This window comes from Littorina saxatilis, linkage group LG1, assembly GCF_037325665.1.
Source record: "Littorina saxatilis isolate snail1 linkage group LG1, US_GU_Lsax_2.0, whole genome shotgun sequence".
Classification (NCBI taxonomy): domain Eukaryota; kingdom Metazoa; phylum Mollusca; class Gastropoda; order Littorinimorpha; family Littorinidae; genus Littorina; species Littorina saxatilis.
Genome location: NC_090245.1, coordinates 56,667,820 through 56,685,843, shown reverse-complemented (window position 1 = coordinate 56,685,843; position 18,024 = coordinate 56,667,820). Strand labels below are relative to the sequence as shown.

Below are 18,024 nucleotides of genomic sequence, written 5' to 3'. Positions count from 1 at the left end.
GAAGGGGGCGAACAGATGTCGCTTTATGATTGAACATGTTTGTCAGAGGCCCTGACATGCACAGCTGTCGTGGTTCAACAGTTAAAGGTGCCTTCCCACCCATGTAAACCGTCATGTAAAACCGTGCACAATAGATCAGTCCTGGAATTTACATGGGAAAAGACCATATTCTTCCACCTCAGTCTTGGACTCACACTAAAATGCAACAGCCTGTCGCCATGTCCGTTTTCTGTACAAAATGTTGTTTTTCCCTTGAATTTTTTGTCTTCTTCAGGATTGACACAGGTGTCATGTCCAAATCAATTCAACAACAAACAAACAAAACTTTCAATCTTAGTGCACAGAAAGCAGCCGTGCTGTTGTTGTTTTGTATAATATATAACTTGAAATGTCCAAGTGGAATTCTGGGTCGCTCGATCTATAGTGATTCACAAGGATGTTTACCCTGGAAGCATGCTGTGCGAAGATTGCACACGCCATGCGAAGATGCTAAAAAAAATTGAATCAGGTTAGTGGAAGGATGCTCGTATCCCTTGTAAAAGTCTAAGTGTGAGATGTAGGGCCAAACCAGACTTGTCACAGGGTCGAGATCATGCAGCGTGGTTTTATTCGCCTTGTGGGACGTCTGCATGCACTGACACTCAAAACCTTAGCCTACATGACAAGAGAAAGGCAGGCGGAGACTTTGATTGATTGATTGATTGATTGATTAATTGAGTGATGGGTTGATTTTGTTTCAATGTTCTATCCAGTTGAAGGTCTCTGTCTGTCTGTCTGTCTGTTTGTCTTTCTGTCTGTGTATCTCTGTCTGTCTCTGTCTCTGTCTCTCTCTCTCTCAGTCTCTCTCTCAGTCTCTCTCTCTCTCTCTCTCTCTCTCCCTTCCCCCCCCCCCTCTCTCTCTCTCTCCCTCCCCCCCTCTCTCTTTCCCCCCTCTCCCTCCCCCCCCTCTCTCTCTCTCTCTCTCTCACAATCTCTCTTACCCACCCAATAACAACTAATGCAGAAATGTATCCCGCATAATAGCAAAGTAATTTAGCACGAGGTATTATATTCAAAACACCATCAGCCTCACATATCGATAGCAACACTGAATAAATGTAAATGTGCCACATGTAATTCGCACCTCTTAAAAGTTGAGCGCTTCAACGGGAAGCAGCACGGAGCAAGAACCTTCTGTTGTGCTGCACCACCACTCTGGAACTCTCTAGTCTCTGTCAGACACTGCACCTCTCTCACCTCTTTCAAACAACAATTGAAAACTTTCTTTTTCACACAGTATTACACCAACCCGGCCTAATGTCTTTTCCATTCCATTTCTGCACGTACTCCTCTCCCACAAAGTTGGCATGATTGTTGAAAGTGTTCGCTGGGTATCTATATATATATACGACTTGTGTCTGTGTGTGTGTCTGTTCGCGATGCGCGGCCAAGGTTCTCGATGGATCTGTTTCAAATTTGGTGGCCATATTCAGGTATAGGCCCATTGCAGAAACTCAAGTTAACAACAGCATTTCTACTCGGCGCGCGCGGTATGAGAATCACGGGTCGTAACTCTCTGGAATTGGTCATCCGCCGCCATGTTGGATGCCTTGCACGATCTCTGACAGTGCTTGAGCGTTGGGTGGCGACTCGACAAAAGTGAAAATGACACGTTGTGTGGCCAAAAACTGCAGTCAGCAGGCACACTTTAGGATCCCTAAAGTTGTTTACCATCAGGGTGACAACTGGAAGGAAGTTACTGAGCGGAGAAGACGATTATAACTGGTTATTTTTTGCTGTGTGCAGTGCGCTAATCAACAATTGTCCATCGGTTGTGCCTTTAGAGTGAACACTGTGATAGGATGCTTTAAAAATTATACTTTGCAGTAGTTACCTGAGCTGCATTGTACCTCATTTGCCTGTCTTGAGAGCTTTATCTTGTGAATTTTGGTGCACTGTCTGCATGGTAATTTGAGATAAAGAATAAATAAATGAATATAATAATGTATTCTTGCTTTACTTTTTATATTTAGTCAAGTTTTGACTAAATATTTTAACATCGAGGGGGAATCGAAACGAGGGTCGTGGTGTATGTGCGTGTGTGTGTGTGTGTGTGTGTGTGTGTGTGTGTGTGTGTGTGTGTGTGTGTGTCTGTCTGTCTGTGTGTGTGTGTGTAGAGCGATTCAGACTAAACTACTGGACCGATCTTTATGAAATTTGACATGAGAGTTCCTGGGTATGAAATCCCCGAACGTTTTTTTCATTTTTTTGATAAATGTCTTTGATGACGTCATATCCGGCTTTTCGTGAAAGTTGAGGCGGCACTGTCACGCCCTCATTTTTCAACCAAATTGGTTGAAATTTTGGTCAAGTAATCTTCGACGAAGCCCGGAATTCGGTATTGCATTTCAGCTTGGTGGCTTAAAAATTAATTAATGACTTCGGTCATTAAAAATCTGAAAATTGTAAAAAAAAAAAAAATTTATAAAACGATCCAAATTTACATTTATCTTATTCTCCATCATTTGCTGATTCCAAAAACATATAAATATGTTATATTCGGATTAAAAACAAGCTCTGAAAATTAAATATATAAAAATTATTATCAAAACTAAATTGTCCAAATCAATTTAAAAACACTTTCATCTTATTCCTTGTCGGTTCCTGATTCCAAAAACATATAGATATGATATGTTTGGATTAAAAACACGCTCAGAAAGTTAAAACAAAGAGAGGTACAGAAAAGCGTGCTATCCTTCTTAGCGCAACTACTACCCCGCTCTTCTTGTCAATTTCACTGCCTTTGCCATGAGCGGTGGACTGACGATGCTACGAGTATACGGTCTTGCTGAAAAATGGCATTGCGTTCAGTTTCATTCTGTGAGTTCGACAGCCGCTACTTGACTAAATATTGTATTTTCGCCTTACGCGACTTGTTATGTTGTGCTGTTGTGTTAAAAAGGCAGATCCCCTTTGGACTCATGCATGCACAGTTTTCTTCATTTTGTCTGTATACACAGTGAAATACGCAAAAAGAACAAGAGTGCAATGAAGAAAACTAACAAAGAAGGCATCCAATATGGCGGCGCGAAGAAAGTATGAGCGGAGTTGTGCCCCTTAGGGCTGAAGCTAGCCGATCCATTTGATAACGTCACGCTGAGTAAGAAGAATGAATTGGACCTATACCCGGGACACAACCTGGTCGATGAGATATTTCAACACGTGCTCTCAGCGCGCAGCGCTGAACCGATTTTTTTTTTTGTTTGTCTGGATCCACTACCAGTAACTCTTCCTCATCTTCTCCAGTGTTTTCAGCGTTTACCTCCCTTCCTTCGTATGGCGCGCGGATATTCCCATTCCGTTACTATTTTTAGAAGGTCACTGCACGTTACTATTTTTAGAAGGTCTCCAGTGTTTTGCGCGTTTATCTCCTTTCCTTCGTGCGCCGGCAAAGCCGGCGTACACCCGGCAAAGCCGGGTCCCAGGCGCAGCCTGGTATTCGGCTCTACTTCTTCCCGGCGAAGCCAGTACCCGGCGAAGCGGGTAATCATCTAGTGTGTGTATATATATATAGTGTGTATAGCATATAGAGATTACACAACGTCATCGAGTGAGGGACCGAAAAATATTGAAACTCGAGGATGATTTTTTTGTGGTATCAACCGAGACCGTAGGTCGAGGTTGATACCACACAAAAAAATCATCCGAGAGTTTCAATATTTTTTGGTCCCTCACAAGATGACGTTTGTGTAATTTGTGTATACAATGATCAACGACAAAGACAAAAATTAAAACAAAAACAACACGAACTCTTTTCCATCGAGGAATGGTGGAAGGAAAATAACACAACCGGAAATAGATCTAGATCTAAATTGATCTCTATGACCCGTGCCTTGATACCATTGAGATCATAGGAGATGCACAGCAGTGCCGATACCAGGTTTCTTTAGCTTCACTTTAAAATGATATCAGAACGATAGTTATTCACTTGAAAGTGAACACAGGAGAGTTGTATACATATGAATATTGTGTGAACAGTACATGTGGTAATTTTTGTCCGTATGGTTAACTATTTTATGTAGGTTGTACATTTAATTGTTCTATTCTGTGTATGCTCTTTTGTGAAGGGCCTAGAGCCATAGGTTAGGCACTTAAAATTTTCCAGTTATTATCATTATTATTATTATCAATGCATGATATCACACCAATACCGGTACTATGTCAGTAGATGAAACGACCAATAAAACAAGCGTTAAGGAGATGGGAGGAGGTGGGGGAGGTAATTTATACACATCAGCGGGGATCATATATATATATATATATATATATATATATATATATATATATATATATATATATATATATATATATATATATATGTATATCCCCCCTGCTGCTGTACCAATGAAAACACTGACTCAAAAGTGAGGTAGGCCTACAATTTTGTTTTGTATAACTCTCAGCCCACACGATAGCGTAATGTGCGTACGATAAATACTCTTACGGGTCGTTTAAAAGTCGCACAATGGAATGGAGCTTAACCAGGTTTCGGTCTGCTATCAATAAGCACCTTGCATGCCTGTTGACTGACCCTCCGCTGATACCCAGCAAAGAAGGGTTGTCTATTAGCTGGTGCACTTCAGTGACTCTGTACAGGTTAAAGCAACAGAGTGAGTTGTCAACGCTTCATGAATCATGGTTTGAAGAGGAGTGAGTAGGAACTATAACTTTCACAGAGTTTCTGAGTGCAAAAAGTAAAAATATAAATGTGCAGTGTAGGTTGTAATTTTTCACAGGGACCGGCCAGACGCAGAGAGAGAGAGAGAGAGAGAGAGAGAGAGAGAGAGAGAGAGAGACAGACAGACAGACAGACAGACAGACAGACAGACAGACAGAGAGAGAGCGAGAGCGAGAGGGAGAGAGAGAGACGGGAGCGAGAGAGAGAGAGATATACGGGTACACACACACACACACAAACACACAAACAACCACACAAACACCGTCACACACACACACACACAAAACACACACACGCGCGCGCACACACCAACACACAAATAACCACACTGGCACACACACACACACACACACACACTCACACACAGTCACACACACACACACACACACACACTCACAAAACCATACTGCATGCCTCGAGATTTAAGGGTACACTCCTTTCCGTTCAAACCATCAGAGGTCTGTCCTCACATTGCTGAAAAAGAAATCGCAGAGTGACATGGGCGTACACTACAACATTAATTCATTAACAAACATAAGCTGCCAGGATTTTTGAGTTCCTGTATGTATGTGGACAAAGCTAATGTTAAGGGTGTTTTGATTTAACGTTACAGTCCAAAATAATCATATAATTTTTAAAAATAGGCAAGCCCTCCCGGGGATGACCTTGATCTCAAACATTATAAATTTAATTTTCCGTTCATAACAATGTATCGCCGGGTGCGCCAGATAACACAGCTACAGTTTCAGATTTGTACATAGATGGTGTGAAAGTTGAGCGAGTGACTGAATACAAATATCTCGGAACAGTCATTGACAACAAACTAAATTTCTCCTCAAACACTAAAGCTATCCACAAGAAGTGTCAGTCAAGAATCTACTGCTTACAAAAGCTCAGAAGTCTGAACATCAACAGCCGCATCCTCCAAACATTCTATACTTCATTCATTGAATCCATTCTCACTTTCTCTTTCATCTGCTGGTATGGAGGTCTGTGTGTGAAGAGTAAGAATGTGCTTGGGCGGGTGGTGAACACATGTGGTAAGATTGTGGGGGTGAGACAGGAAGGATTGACTGTGCTGTATGAACGACGTGTGGTGCGAAAGGCCCGTTGCATCATCCAGGATAGTAGTCATGTGCTCGCTCACCACTTTGAGGTCCTGCCCTCAGGACGTCGCCTCCGCACTCCCAGATTCCGCACGCTCAGAACTAAGAACAGTTTTATTCCAAAGTCAATTGGCTTTTTAAATACCTAAGTTAATTAAAACTAGTATGTGTGCCGGTGAACATATGCACTGATTTCTGTGATGAATGAGTGTGATAACCCTCGAATGACTAGTCCTGTGATAAATATTGTTCAATGACATATCTAGTCCTGTGATAATGATAGTTTTTAGCGTTAAACTTTTAACCTATTTGGAATCATGTTACTATTCCTGTTAGTGTACATATGCGTGCGCGAGTGTAGTATGCTTTGTATGGTATTTTTATCTGTTGTCTTATTATTTGTTTTGTCTTTTAATGTGCACCACACTGAAATTTCTCTGTATGAGATAATAAAGTATTCGTATTCGTATTCGTATTCGATATGATTACAAAAGATGAACATTTAGGGACTATAGTGTATGAGAGGAAGAGGCTTTCAACATGAGGCAGGGGCACAGGGGCTGGGTAGGCGTTGGGTCTTGTCCCCAATATCCTCTTGAAATTTAGCATTTGCAAGGGATATTTAGGATCTCGCCTTGGGAAAAAAATTTCCACTTCCCGGGCAAGGGGGGGGAGGCTTCCGGATCACAGGACACCCCCCCCCCCCCCCTGCCCCCCCCCCCCCCTTCCTAGATCCAACACTGTATTCATTGGTAAAACAAGTGTTGACCTTAACGGGTCAAGCAGCCGCCCTTGGTAATATGGGGGTGGGACATGGATTTTTGATCGAGACTTCATTTAAATCTCAAACACCATAGATCGTTCATAACGACTGATTTTTGAAGAATTATTCCGTAAATAAACAAATAAATAGTGACGTCATTTGAACTACACAGTCTATATCAGTATAATTATATAGCTATTCTGATGAACACGTGGGGGAATTCGGGGGCTGTGATTGGATGGTCTCTTCCGATCATCAAAGCATAATGCTACGGAAGTCGGCCATTTTACTCAATATCCAAAAGCATATTGTCGTAAACAAAGACGCATGGTTCCGGTTTCTTCCACGTGTATAAAGTACACGCATAGGCCTACCTCGCCAGGTTTGTTTCTGTGACTAGCCGACAGACGATGCCATTTGCTTTGTGTGTGTTTTTGTTGTTGCTTACTGTACATGACATACATTACGTGTAAAATCCAGTTCTTTAACAGGCAACAAACCTTGCACATTTCCAGAAGCTGCAATCTGAAGCGACCTATCTCTGATTCTAGCAGACGATCTGATCATCTCTCCAATGTTTAACACAAAATCAGCAAACTCTCCTGTCACATAGAACGTCCATTGTATAGTGCAATGTTGAAATGAAGTTACCGGTCTGAAACATTTAGTCGTTTCTTTTGAGACAATCCTTGTTCTCTTATTATCTACAGATTTACCGCAGTCTTCACCACGCGAATTCCCAACAGAAGTCAGACTTTCGAACATACAATATACGTAGGCAAGCATGATACGTCATATGATTCCTAGCATATTGACGTAATGCTAAACATCCGGTTATCTCGAGTTTTCTCCGTAATACATGTCCGTGGGTTTTTCAATGTTCGGTTATTTCCGTGGCTTCATGCGGAAAGGGAACCGTCGTCTGCAATTAGCGACATGGACCATTCTGGTACTTGTTGCTGACAAAAACATGATTTTAACACAGCATTTAATGTCAGAATAGCTATATAAACGCTATTGTGTTTTCATCGTAGCAATACCTGGGTCCGATATTTAGACTCGAACAAGTATAATGCGACTCGTCTTCGACTCGTCGGCATTATACTTGTCTCGTCTAAATATCGGGCCCTATTGCTACGCTGAAAACACAATAGCTTGTAAATATTGCTATTCTGATGAACACGTGGGGGAATTCGGGGGCTGTGATTGGATGGTCTCTTCCGATCATCAAAGCATAATGCGGCGGAAGTTGGCCATTTTACTCAATATCCAAAAGCATATTGTCGATAACACAGACGCATGGTTACACGCATACCTCGCCAGGTTTGTTTCTGTGACTAGTCGACAGACGATGCCATTTGCTTTGTGTGTGTTTTTGTTGTTGCTTACTGTACATGACATACATTACGTGTAAAATCCAGTTCTTTAACAGACAACAAACCTTGCAAATTTCCAGAAGCTGCAATGTGAAGCGACCTATCTCTGATTCTAGCAGACGATCTCTCCAATGTTTAACACAAAATCAGCAAACTCTCCTGTCACATAGAACGCCCATTGTATGGTGCAATGTTGAAATGAAGTTACCGGTCTGAAACATTTAGTCGTTTCTTCTGAGACAATCCTTGTTCTCTTATCATCTACAGATTTACCGCAGTCTTCACCACGCGAATTCCCAAACAGAAGTCAGACTTTCGAACATACAATATACTAGGCAAGCATGATACGTCATGACGTACTCAAATGATTCCTAGCATATTGACGTAATGCTAAACATCCGGTTATCTCGAGTTTTCTCCGTAATACATGTCCGTGGGTTTTTCAATGTTCGGTTATTTCCGTGGCTTCATGCGGAAAGGGAACCGTCGTCTGCAATCAACGACATGGACCATTCTGGTACTTGTTGCTGACAAAAACATGATTTTAATCATGGAGTATATTGGGAGTAGTCATTGAGAAGATTGACAGTAGTCATGGAGTATATTGGGAGTAGTCATTGAGAAGATTGACAGTAGTCATGGAGTATATTGGGAGTAGTCATTGAGAAGATTGACAGTAGTCATGGAGTATATTGGGAGTAGTCATTGAGAAGATTGACAGTAGTCATGGAGTATATTGGGAGTAGTCATTGAGAAGATTGACAGTAGTCATGGAGTATATTGGGAGTAGTCATTGAGAAGATTGACAGTAGTCATGGAGCGCCATATCAAGGGTCCCAAAGATGACGACAGCAGCAGAATGAACAAAGTTGTTGAAGCATCGTGCGGTAAGCACGTGCAAACTGCTTGCTCCTGCGGGGTAGGATAACCACGTTCATGGCTGAGTTTGACAGAGCCAAGAACAGAAGGTAGCCGCTGACTTCGTCCGAAATGTGCACCACGTTCAGCAACAAACAGTTCACCACGAAAGGCAGGTAGCACAGAGCAAACACACAGTTGACGATTACAAACAGCAACACAGACTGCAGTCCAGAACGATCAGACCGGTTGCTGACCGTTAATCCGGTGCTTCTGAGCGGTGCGCGAGATGGAGAATTCAAGGGTACAGCATGGGCAGGATTAACCCCAGATCGGGAGAGTTGCTGTTCCGCACCTTGTTCAAGCACGTCCATCTCGTTGTTCGTTTCCGAGTTTACGGATGGTGTTGGTGCTGTTGCATGCCCGTCCGGCCAACATGGGGGCTGATACGAAGACGACGACGAAAAGGTTCTCCATAACCTCTCGTCCTCTTGTTGTGGCTGTCCTTGAAGCTGAACCACACGCAGCTCTCTGGCAATCTTCTTCCTCTGGCGGCAAGCAACAGTGGCGATCTTGACGTAGCAGAGACTGGTCAACACTAGCACCCCCAGGACCTGAATGGGCAGAGTCAGCCTGAAGTAGGTCAGTGTCAGTCGCGTGTTTGAGCCGCACAAGCTGACTTGACTGTTGTAGTAGGCGGGTAGGGCACCCGACAGCAGCGAGACGAGCCAGGACAGCCCGATGAAGACCCTGGTTCGTGTTTCGGTGAACAAGGCCGGGTAGCGGTACGGGTACACCACGTACACCATTCTGTCCACCGCCATCACCAGCAGCGTCAGCAACGACTCGCAGCAGCTGAGACAATGGAATGGAATAGAGTTGAATACAGTACAATACAATGAAGTACAGTTCAGTACATTACCGTACAGTACAATACAATACAATACTCGTCTCCTCAACAATACGATACGATACGATACAATACAATACAATACAATACAATACAATACGACACGACACTGACGACACGATACGACACGATACGATACGATACGATACGATACGATACGATACGATACGATACGATACAATACGATACGATACGATACGTATAAGTTACAGCTCCGTCCATCCATGATATCGCGTGGTATTTTGTCGAGACTGGGTCAATGAATCTGATGACGTCACTCGAGGCTCTGCCGAGAGTGACTTCATTATATTCATTCACCCCGTCGAGACAAAATACCACGCGATACCATGAATGATTCGGAGCTGTAACGTATATATGGCATGACCAAAGTAAGGAGAAGTTGTAGAACTATATTTTGTGTCAGTCTTGGCAAGGCGGCGCAATTTAACACTACGCTGGAACGCTGAAGAAGAAGAACACTACGCACGAAATAAACGTTAAGTGATAACGTTGTGCGGGTGCTACCCACGTGCTGCAGCAGTATATTTCGTTCAAGTTTTCCATTTACATGTCACTGCGGCTGCGCAAGTTATTTTGCCTAAGTCAAGGCCGAAATTTAGGCCTACGGAGAAATATCGCTGGATATTTTCTCACTAGAATAACAGAGACAAAGAAGGGAAGTCATGCAATATAATATAATACAATACAATACAATACAATACGATACAATAGAATACGATACAATGCAATACGGTACAGTACGATACGATACGATACGTTCGTGTATGGGTCACAAACAGAAAATGTGTTGTGTAAGTCTCGGCAGCGAGAGAAAGGGGGGGGGGGGGGGGGGGCGGAAGACAGAGAGAGAGACATACTCAGAGACAGAGAAAAAGACATAGAGACAGAAAGGCAGACGGACAGAGAGTAGAACATAAGACCACACGTCAATACCTGATGAAGGTCAGGACGAAGATCACGGTGCATATGTAGGCCGAACCGTCGCTCAGAGTTTCACGTGAAAAAGGAATGTAGGTCAAGGCCACGTGGAAACAGCCCACACCCACCACACTGTCGGCCACGGCCAGGTTGAGCACGTAGAGGTTGGGCTGAGTGCGGAGCTCCGGGAACCTGCAGATGGCCGCGATGGTCAAGCTGTTGCCCAGCAGGATGGACAAGGCCAGAACCATGTTCAGAACGAACAAGATCAAGTCATGGGCTGTCGGGTCCATCGTGAAGAAGTCATGTGCTTCTTTGCCAGCACGTTGTGTTGTAGCGGCTGTCATTGCTGTAGTGTCGTTTGACATTGTTGTGGCGTTGTTTGCCATTGTTGTGGCGTTGTTGGCTATCGTTTTAGCGTTGCTGGTAAGTGACGTTGCTGTCTTAAAAGGCCAGAACCATGTTCAGAACGAAGAAGATGTAGTCGTAGTCTGTAGAGACGACCATGAAAAAGTCCTCTTCTTCAGCATGCTGTGCTGCAGCAGCTGTCATTGCTGCACTGTTGTTTGCCATCCTTGTAGTGTTGTTTGCCATCGATTTAGCGTTGCTGGTAAGTAACATTGCTGTCTTAAAAGGCCAGAACCATGTTCAGAATGATGTAGTCGTCGTCTGTTTTATTAACGTGAAGAAGTCCTCTGCCTCTTTTTCAGTATGTTGCAGCAGTGTCTGTTGCTGTTGTCGTAGTGTTGTTTGCCATCAATGTAGTGTTGCTAGCCGCGACTGATGTAGAGATTGAACAAAACACTGTCATTGTCCGTGAATGTCAATTGTGAAGTAGAGTATTCTTACTTTGACAGCTGTCTTTTCTCGTGTTTGTTGTCATGGTTGTAGCGTTGCTGGTCACTGTTGCCGCTATTGCTGAAGCGTTGCTGGTATCTGTTGCAGTGTTGCTAGTTGTAACTGTTGTTGTCGCGGTTTTTGAAAGACCAGAGCTATGAACAGAACGTGTTCATGGTGTTTGTTGTTGCCATTACGGTCACTCACTGTGTCATTGGGCCATAAAACCAATTAGTTTAAATTTCGCCTTGCCGAGGCTTGTGTGTGGCCACCGTCAGTGTCACTGGTGTGTGTGTGGCCACCGTCAGTGGTGTCACTTGTGTATGTAAGACCACACGGGCGTGGCGTCGACTGAAATAAGGTTTACTTGATAATCACAATAGTCCGTCTGGATTGTACTACTAAATATTTCAGTGTTGCCATTGCAGTTTTCACGGTGCTTTCCGGTACCATTGGCTCGTGCCTACTCATTGGCTGAGTGAAACAGCTAACTGATGTATGTTACAGAAACAGCTGACTGATGTATGTTACAGAAACAGCTAACCGTGATGTCTGTTACAGAAACAGCTAACTGATGTATGTTAACTGAAACAGCTAACTGATGTTTATTACACAAACAGCTAACTGATGTATGTTAACTGATACAGCTGACTGCTGTTAAACTTCTTCAGTCGGCGTGGCGTGATCATAGAAATAACGGTAAAATCTTATTTCTCATGACCTCCTCGAATGACTTTGTGCTTTCAGGTATCCAGTGTGCATAAGCTTTCTGGCGTATCTCCGTACAGCGTTCAACCCTATATGCTTGCTGCCTATAAACCCGATTTCAATAAATGAAGAAGCCAAAGAGATGGATTATTCCCTACCTCAGTGAATTATATGTCACACAAACCATGAACATCGCTACTACTGATACTGCGTGGTCTCTGAGCCTGTCACATGTGATCATGATTTGAATCTATTCGATTTCCACGAGTGGTTCGTTTTGTTGAATGCAAATCATCCCCTCATTGTAAAGCGTAATTATAGTGTCACCGATTCATCCACTAAAGTTACGGCAATATATAGTGATTTCAGCATTGCACGAAGTTCTCATCTAAATGAAAAATGCACACGCTTTTGTCTCTATTCTCAGTGGAAATCACGACCCAACCCAGCCAGAGATCGGTGGTTTAATCAGCAGACGGTCATTAACGACATAACACGACACTGTCGCGAGTGGAAGTTCAACAGTGCTGCCTTGGTTACGGACACACATTTCAGCCCATCTTCGACATCGCAGAACTGTTTTTCATTACTTGCTTTCAAAGTTTCTCAGTGCCACATCAGGCACAGAAAAAGAGAGAGAGAGAGAGAGAGAGAGAGAGAGAGAGAGAGAGAGAGAGAGAGAGAGAGAGAGAGAGAGGAACAAAGGCAGGCAGGCAGGCAGGCAGGCAGGCAGGCAGACAGATAGACAGAGACAGCGGATAGATTGAGAGTAAGAGATACAGAATACCCGATCAAAACAGAGAGAGAGAGAAAGGAAGAAAGAGAGAGAGATAGACTGAGAGAGTGTATGCCCGGTGTGTGTGTGTGCGCGTGGGCGTGTTTGTGTGTGTGTGCGTGCGTGTGTGCGCACGTGCGTATTTTGAGTGAGTGTTTTAAGTGTGTGTGTTTGAGTGAGTGTGTGTGTGTGTGTGTGTGTGTGTGTGTGTGTGACAGTGTGTGTGTGTGTGTGTGTGTGTGTGCGTGCGTGCGTGCGTTAGTTTCGGACAAATGTTAACAGCCGATAAAAAAAGGTATTTTCAGATTTCACACTAACATTTTTTTCATCTGCTGTGATTGAAAGTGGTGGAACATGAATTTTAGTAACAAGTTCTGAAACTGGTGGAAATATTTTCAGCTCAAAATTAAGGCTTGTCCGATCCGCTGCATAAACTGTCTTATGTATGTGCTGCCCCTGTATCTTTGTCAGATAAAACGTTACTGTTTGGATCAACGTATGCAAAACATTGTGCTTTCTAATTAAGTTAAGAGGATTATGAAACCTGAATATTTATTTGCATGTCGTTGATTGGGCGAAGTTGACCACGCGAAACTTGATTTACGTAGCTATAGTACTACATTTTCAGTAAAAAGACTTCGCGCAGTCGACATCGGGTAGTCAGTAACAAATACTGGACAGTCTTGGTGATCAAAAACCCGTCAGTCAACCTAACTCGAGACTGTAATACTATAATGAGCTATTTTACACTTTTTCTAACTCTAACTCTAAGTCTAACTTTTTCTAAGTTGAAAAAAGGGCTTATTCGGGGGCGGCCCCCGTGAAATGTAACAATTGTTACATTATTCGGGGGCGGCCCACAAATAAACTTACATTATACGTGGGCCACCCCCGAATAATGTAACAATTTTTATTTTTTTTTTTTTTTTTTTTACCTTTTTTTTGTTGTTGGTTGACCTCAGTTAATCATGCAGGATGCTTCAACCCATATTGTTTGCCTGAATTTGTTAATTTTTTTTAATTTAGGCATCCTTCTTCCTTGGTCTTTTTCTTTATTACATAATCAACTTTATATGATACAAAACATAAACTTCTTTCTAATATTTAACTCTAATTCCAATAAAATACCCAAATCTAATTTCTTTCCATACTTAAATTTTCCAATGGTCATTTTTGTTATCAGAATCTGACGGGCGTTCTACTCCAGACTGAAGTAGCTGGCAAACCCCTACGGGAACACAACAAACATGATGTGCTGGAATTTGTTACTGTCTATACCAGAATTAGAAAACAGCCAGCTTTGCTCAGCAGTCAGAACTTGACTGAAGTTAAATTACTTGATTCGATTCAGTGGTCAGTCGTTCTGCTCCAGCTAACAAGCAGACTGTTGTGTATAAAGCTGGCAAACTACTAGTGCCCGGGAACACTCAGTAATAAACGTCCTTCAGGGCTGGTGTTTGTTACTGTTGCTTCTTCTGTGTGTCAGTGGTGTTATATGTCAATTGTGACCAACGTAATTAATTATTCAACACGCGAAATTTGTTGGACATCAGCATCACTGACTCACTGAGATTCAGATAATTTGAATAGGCGACCAGACAAACAAGCATTGGAAATAGCAGCTGAACGTCCCACCAAACAGACCTACGGCAAAAAAAACGAAATACATACATATCAAAGTCTTTGTTCTGGTTTGTTGCAATCGCAAAGCCTAGCCTGGAGACTGTAACAAAACCTGACATTTCTGGCGCCTGTGCCGGCCGTGTTTGACATAGGCCTACGCTAACTGACCGTAACCGGGGTGAATTGCTTGCATTCAACGACGGTTTAGCCTTATTAAGTTATAGGCATGTGTCAGTGCTATTAGAAAGAAATGCAGTGTGTAGACCAAGTGATCATTGGGAAGTAAAAACGTGCAGAGAATTCTACACCACTTCGTGAACGAGTCAGTAGTACCTGCCAGAGGTCTTTCAGTTTTGCATTGCTGGATAAAGATACATGTAGCCCAGCTGGCATAAAAACAACAACAGTGAATCGATAGTCCGTCTGGAGCTTTTTTTTTCAACTAGAAAATGTATTTCTGTCAATGGCATCTGACGATCGCCGTGTTGATGGTGGCAGCAGAGAGGTCAATTGTTGCACTCAACACAGACATCTACCTGGAGCGCAGACAACAGGCTTTGCAGCTGCAGAGGTCCATGAGGCTTGGTGCTAAACAGGTAAAACTGCACCGCAGACTATATGGAGTACACCGTGTACGTAGAGTACACTCTGTCGAGTACTGTATACAGTCTGTGTATACTAGAGTTCTCGTGTCTCTGACTGCACGATTTGTATGAGGGTTCAAATCACTCTCCTTTAAAAAAAAAAACAAGTCGCGTAAGGCGAAAATACAACATTTAGTCAAGTAGCTGTCGAACTCACAGAATGAAACTGAACGCAATGCCATTTTTCAGCAAGACCGTATACTCGTAGCATCGTCAGTCCACCGCTCATGGCAAAGGCAGTGAAATTGACAAGAAGAGCGGGGTAGTAGTTGCGCTAAGAAGGATAGCACGCTTTTCTGTACCTCTCTTTGTTTTAACTTTCTGAGCGTGTTTTTAATCCAAACATATCATATCTATATGTTTTTGGAATCAGGAACCGACAAGGAATAAGATGAAAGTGTTTTTAAATTGATTTCGACAATTTAATTTTGATAATAATTTTTATATATTTAATTTTCAGAGCTTGTTTTTAATCCAAATATAACATATTTATATGTTTTTGGAATCAGAATATGATGGAGAATAAGATGAACGTAAATTTGGATCGTTTTCTAAATTTTTATTTTTTTTTACAATTTTCAGATTTTTAATGACCAAAGTCATTAATTAATTTTTAAGCCACCAAGCTGAAATGCAATAGCGAAGTCCGGGCTTCGTCGAAGATTACTTGACCAAACTTTCAACCAATTTGGTTGAAAAATGAGGGCGTGACAGTGCCGCCTCAACTTTCACGAAAAGCCGGATATGACGTCATTAAAGACATTTATCAAAAAAATGAAAAAAACGTTCGGGGATTTCATACCCAGGAACTCTCATGTCAAATTTCATAAAGATCGGTCCAGTAGTTTAGTCTGAATCGCTCTACACACACACACACACACACACACACACACACACACACAGACAGACAGACACACACACGCACATACACCACGACCCTCGTTTCGATTCCCCCTCGATGTTAAAATATTTAGTCAAAACTTGACTAAATATAAAAAGAAGTGAATATTGATTATGAACGGAAGAGGGAGGAAAAACTGTTTATTGATATCGCACATGTTGACACCTGCAGACACAACAATATTGTTTTATTAGTAGTAATTGTCCATTTGTGTAATGAAAGAGGGTTCAGATCGAGTCGGATCAAATTAATCTCAAACATGAAAAATTACCGTGAGTGGTGATGAATAGGGTTCTACTTTTCCCCCTCAGTAGCTGTGTCATGGACTACATTCTTCATTCTTGTCATAGCACGGCCAAGCCGGCACGCACGCACGCACACAGACAGGCTGACCAACAAAACAACCAACCAACCAACCAACCAAGCTCTTAAATAAGAAACGTTTGGTAACATCCTGATTAAAACGTGCCTCATTTTTATTATATTTAGTCAAGTTTTGACTAAATATTTTAACGTAGAGGGGGGAATCGAGACGAGGGTCGTGGTGTATGTGTGTGTGTCTGTCTGTGTGTCTGTCTGTCTGTCTGTGTGTGTGTGTAGAGCGATTCAGACTAAACTACTGGACCGATCTTTATGAAATTTTACATGAGAGTTCCTGGGATATCCCCGAACGTTTTTTTCATTTTTTTGATAAATGTCTTTGATGACGTCATATCCGGCTTTTCGTGAAAGTTGAGGCGGCACTGTCACGCTCTCATTTTTCAACCAAATTGGTTGAAATTTTGGTCAAGTAATCTTCGACGAAGCCCGGACTTCGGTATTGCATTTCAGCTTGGTGGCTTAAAAATTAATTAATGACTTTGGTCATTAAAAATCGGAAAATTGTAAAAAAAAATAAAAATTTATAAAACGATCCAAATTTACGTTCATCTTATTTTCCATCATTTTCTCATTCCAAAAACATATAAATATGTTATATTTGGATTAAAAACAAGCTCTGAAAATTAAATATATAAAAATTATTATCAAAATTAAATTGTCGAAATCAATTTAAAAACACTTTCCTCTTATTCCTTGTCGGTTCCTGATTCCAAAAACATATAGATATGATATGTTTGGATTAAAAACACGCTCAGAAAGTTAAAACAAAGAGAGGTACAGAAAAGCGTGCTATCCTTCTTAGCGCAACTACTACCCCGCTCTTCTTGTCAATTTCACTGCCTTTGCCATGAGCGGTGGACTGACGATGCTACGAGTATACGGTCTTGCTGAAAAATGGCATTGCGTTCAGTTTCATTCTGTGAGTTCGACAGCTAATTGACTAAATGTTGTATTTTCGCCTTACGCGACTTGTTTAACTTTTCTTTGTCCATTTACAATTCTTCTTCTTCTTCTTCTTCTGCGTTCGTGGGCTGAAACTCCCTTGTACACTCGTGTTTTTGCACGAGTGGATTTTTACGTGTATGACCGTTTTTACCCCGCCATTCAGGCAGCCATACGCCGCTTTTTGGAGGAAGCATGCTGGGTATTTTCGTGTTTTTATAACCCACCTAACTCTGACATGGATTACAGGATCTTTTCCGTGCGCACTTGGTCTTGTGCTTGCGTGTACACTCGAAGGGGGATAAGGCACTAGCAGGTCTGCACATACGAGTACGTTGACCTGGGAGATAAGAAAAATCTCCACCTAACCTACCAGGCGCGGCCGGGTCGGATTCGAACCCACGAGTTTCCGCTTTGGAGGCCGGCGTCTTACCACCAAGCCATTGCGCCCGTCTCCATTTACAATTAACTTCCACTCGGACCCTTCCACTCAGTGGTGGACAAGCCAGTGTTACCACATAAAGTCACGGTGACTGATTTTTCA

The 18,024-nt window shown here is 42.3% G+C and overlaps 1 protein-coding gene across 1 annotated transcript in view; it reads left to right on the top strand.

Moving 5' to 3' along the window:
- Positions 1-14,912: 14,912 nt before the first annotated feature.
- Positions 14,913-18,024, top strand: part of LOC138974866 (adenosine deaminase 2-like) — a 28,085-nt gene continuing 24,973 nt past the window's right edge. The window contains exon 1 of the mRNA XM_070347594.1: positions 14,913-15,208. Within this exon, the coding sequence (XP_070203695.1) occupies positions 15,062-15,208 (147 nt within the window). The 5' untranslated portion in view covers positions 14,913-15,061. The remainder of the gene's footprint in view (positions 15,209-18,024) is intronic.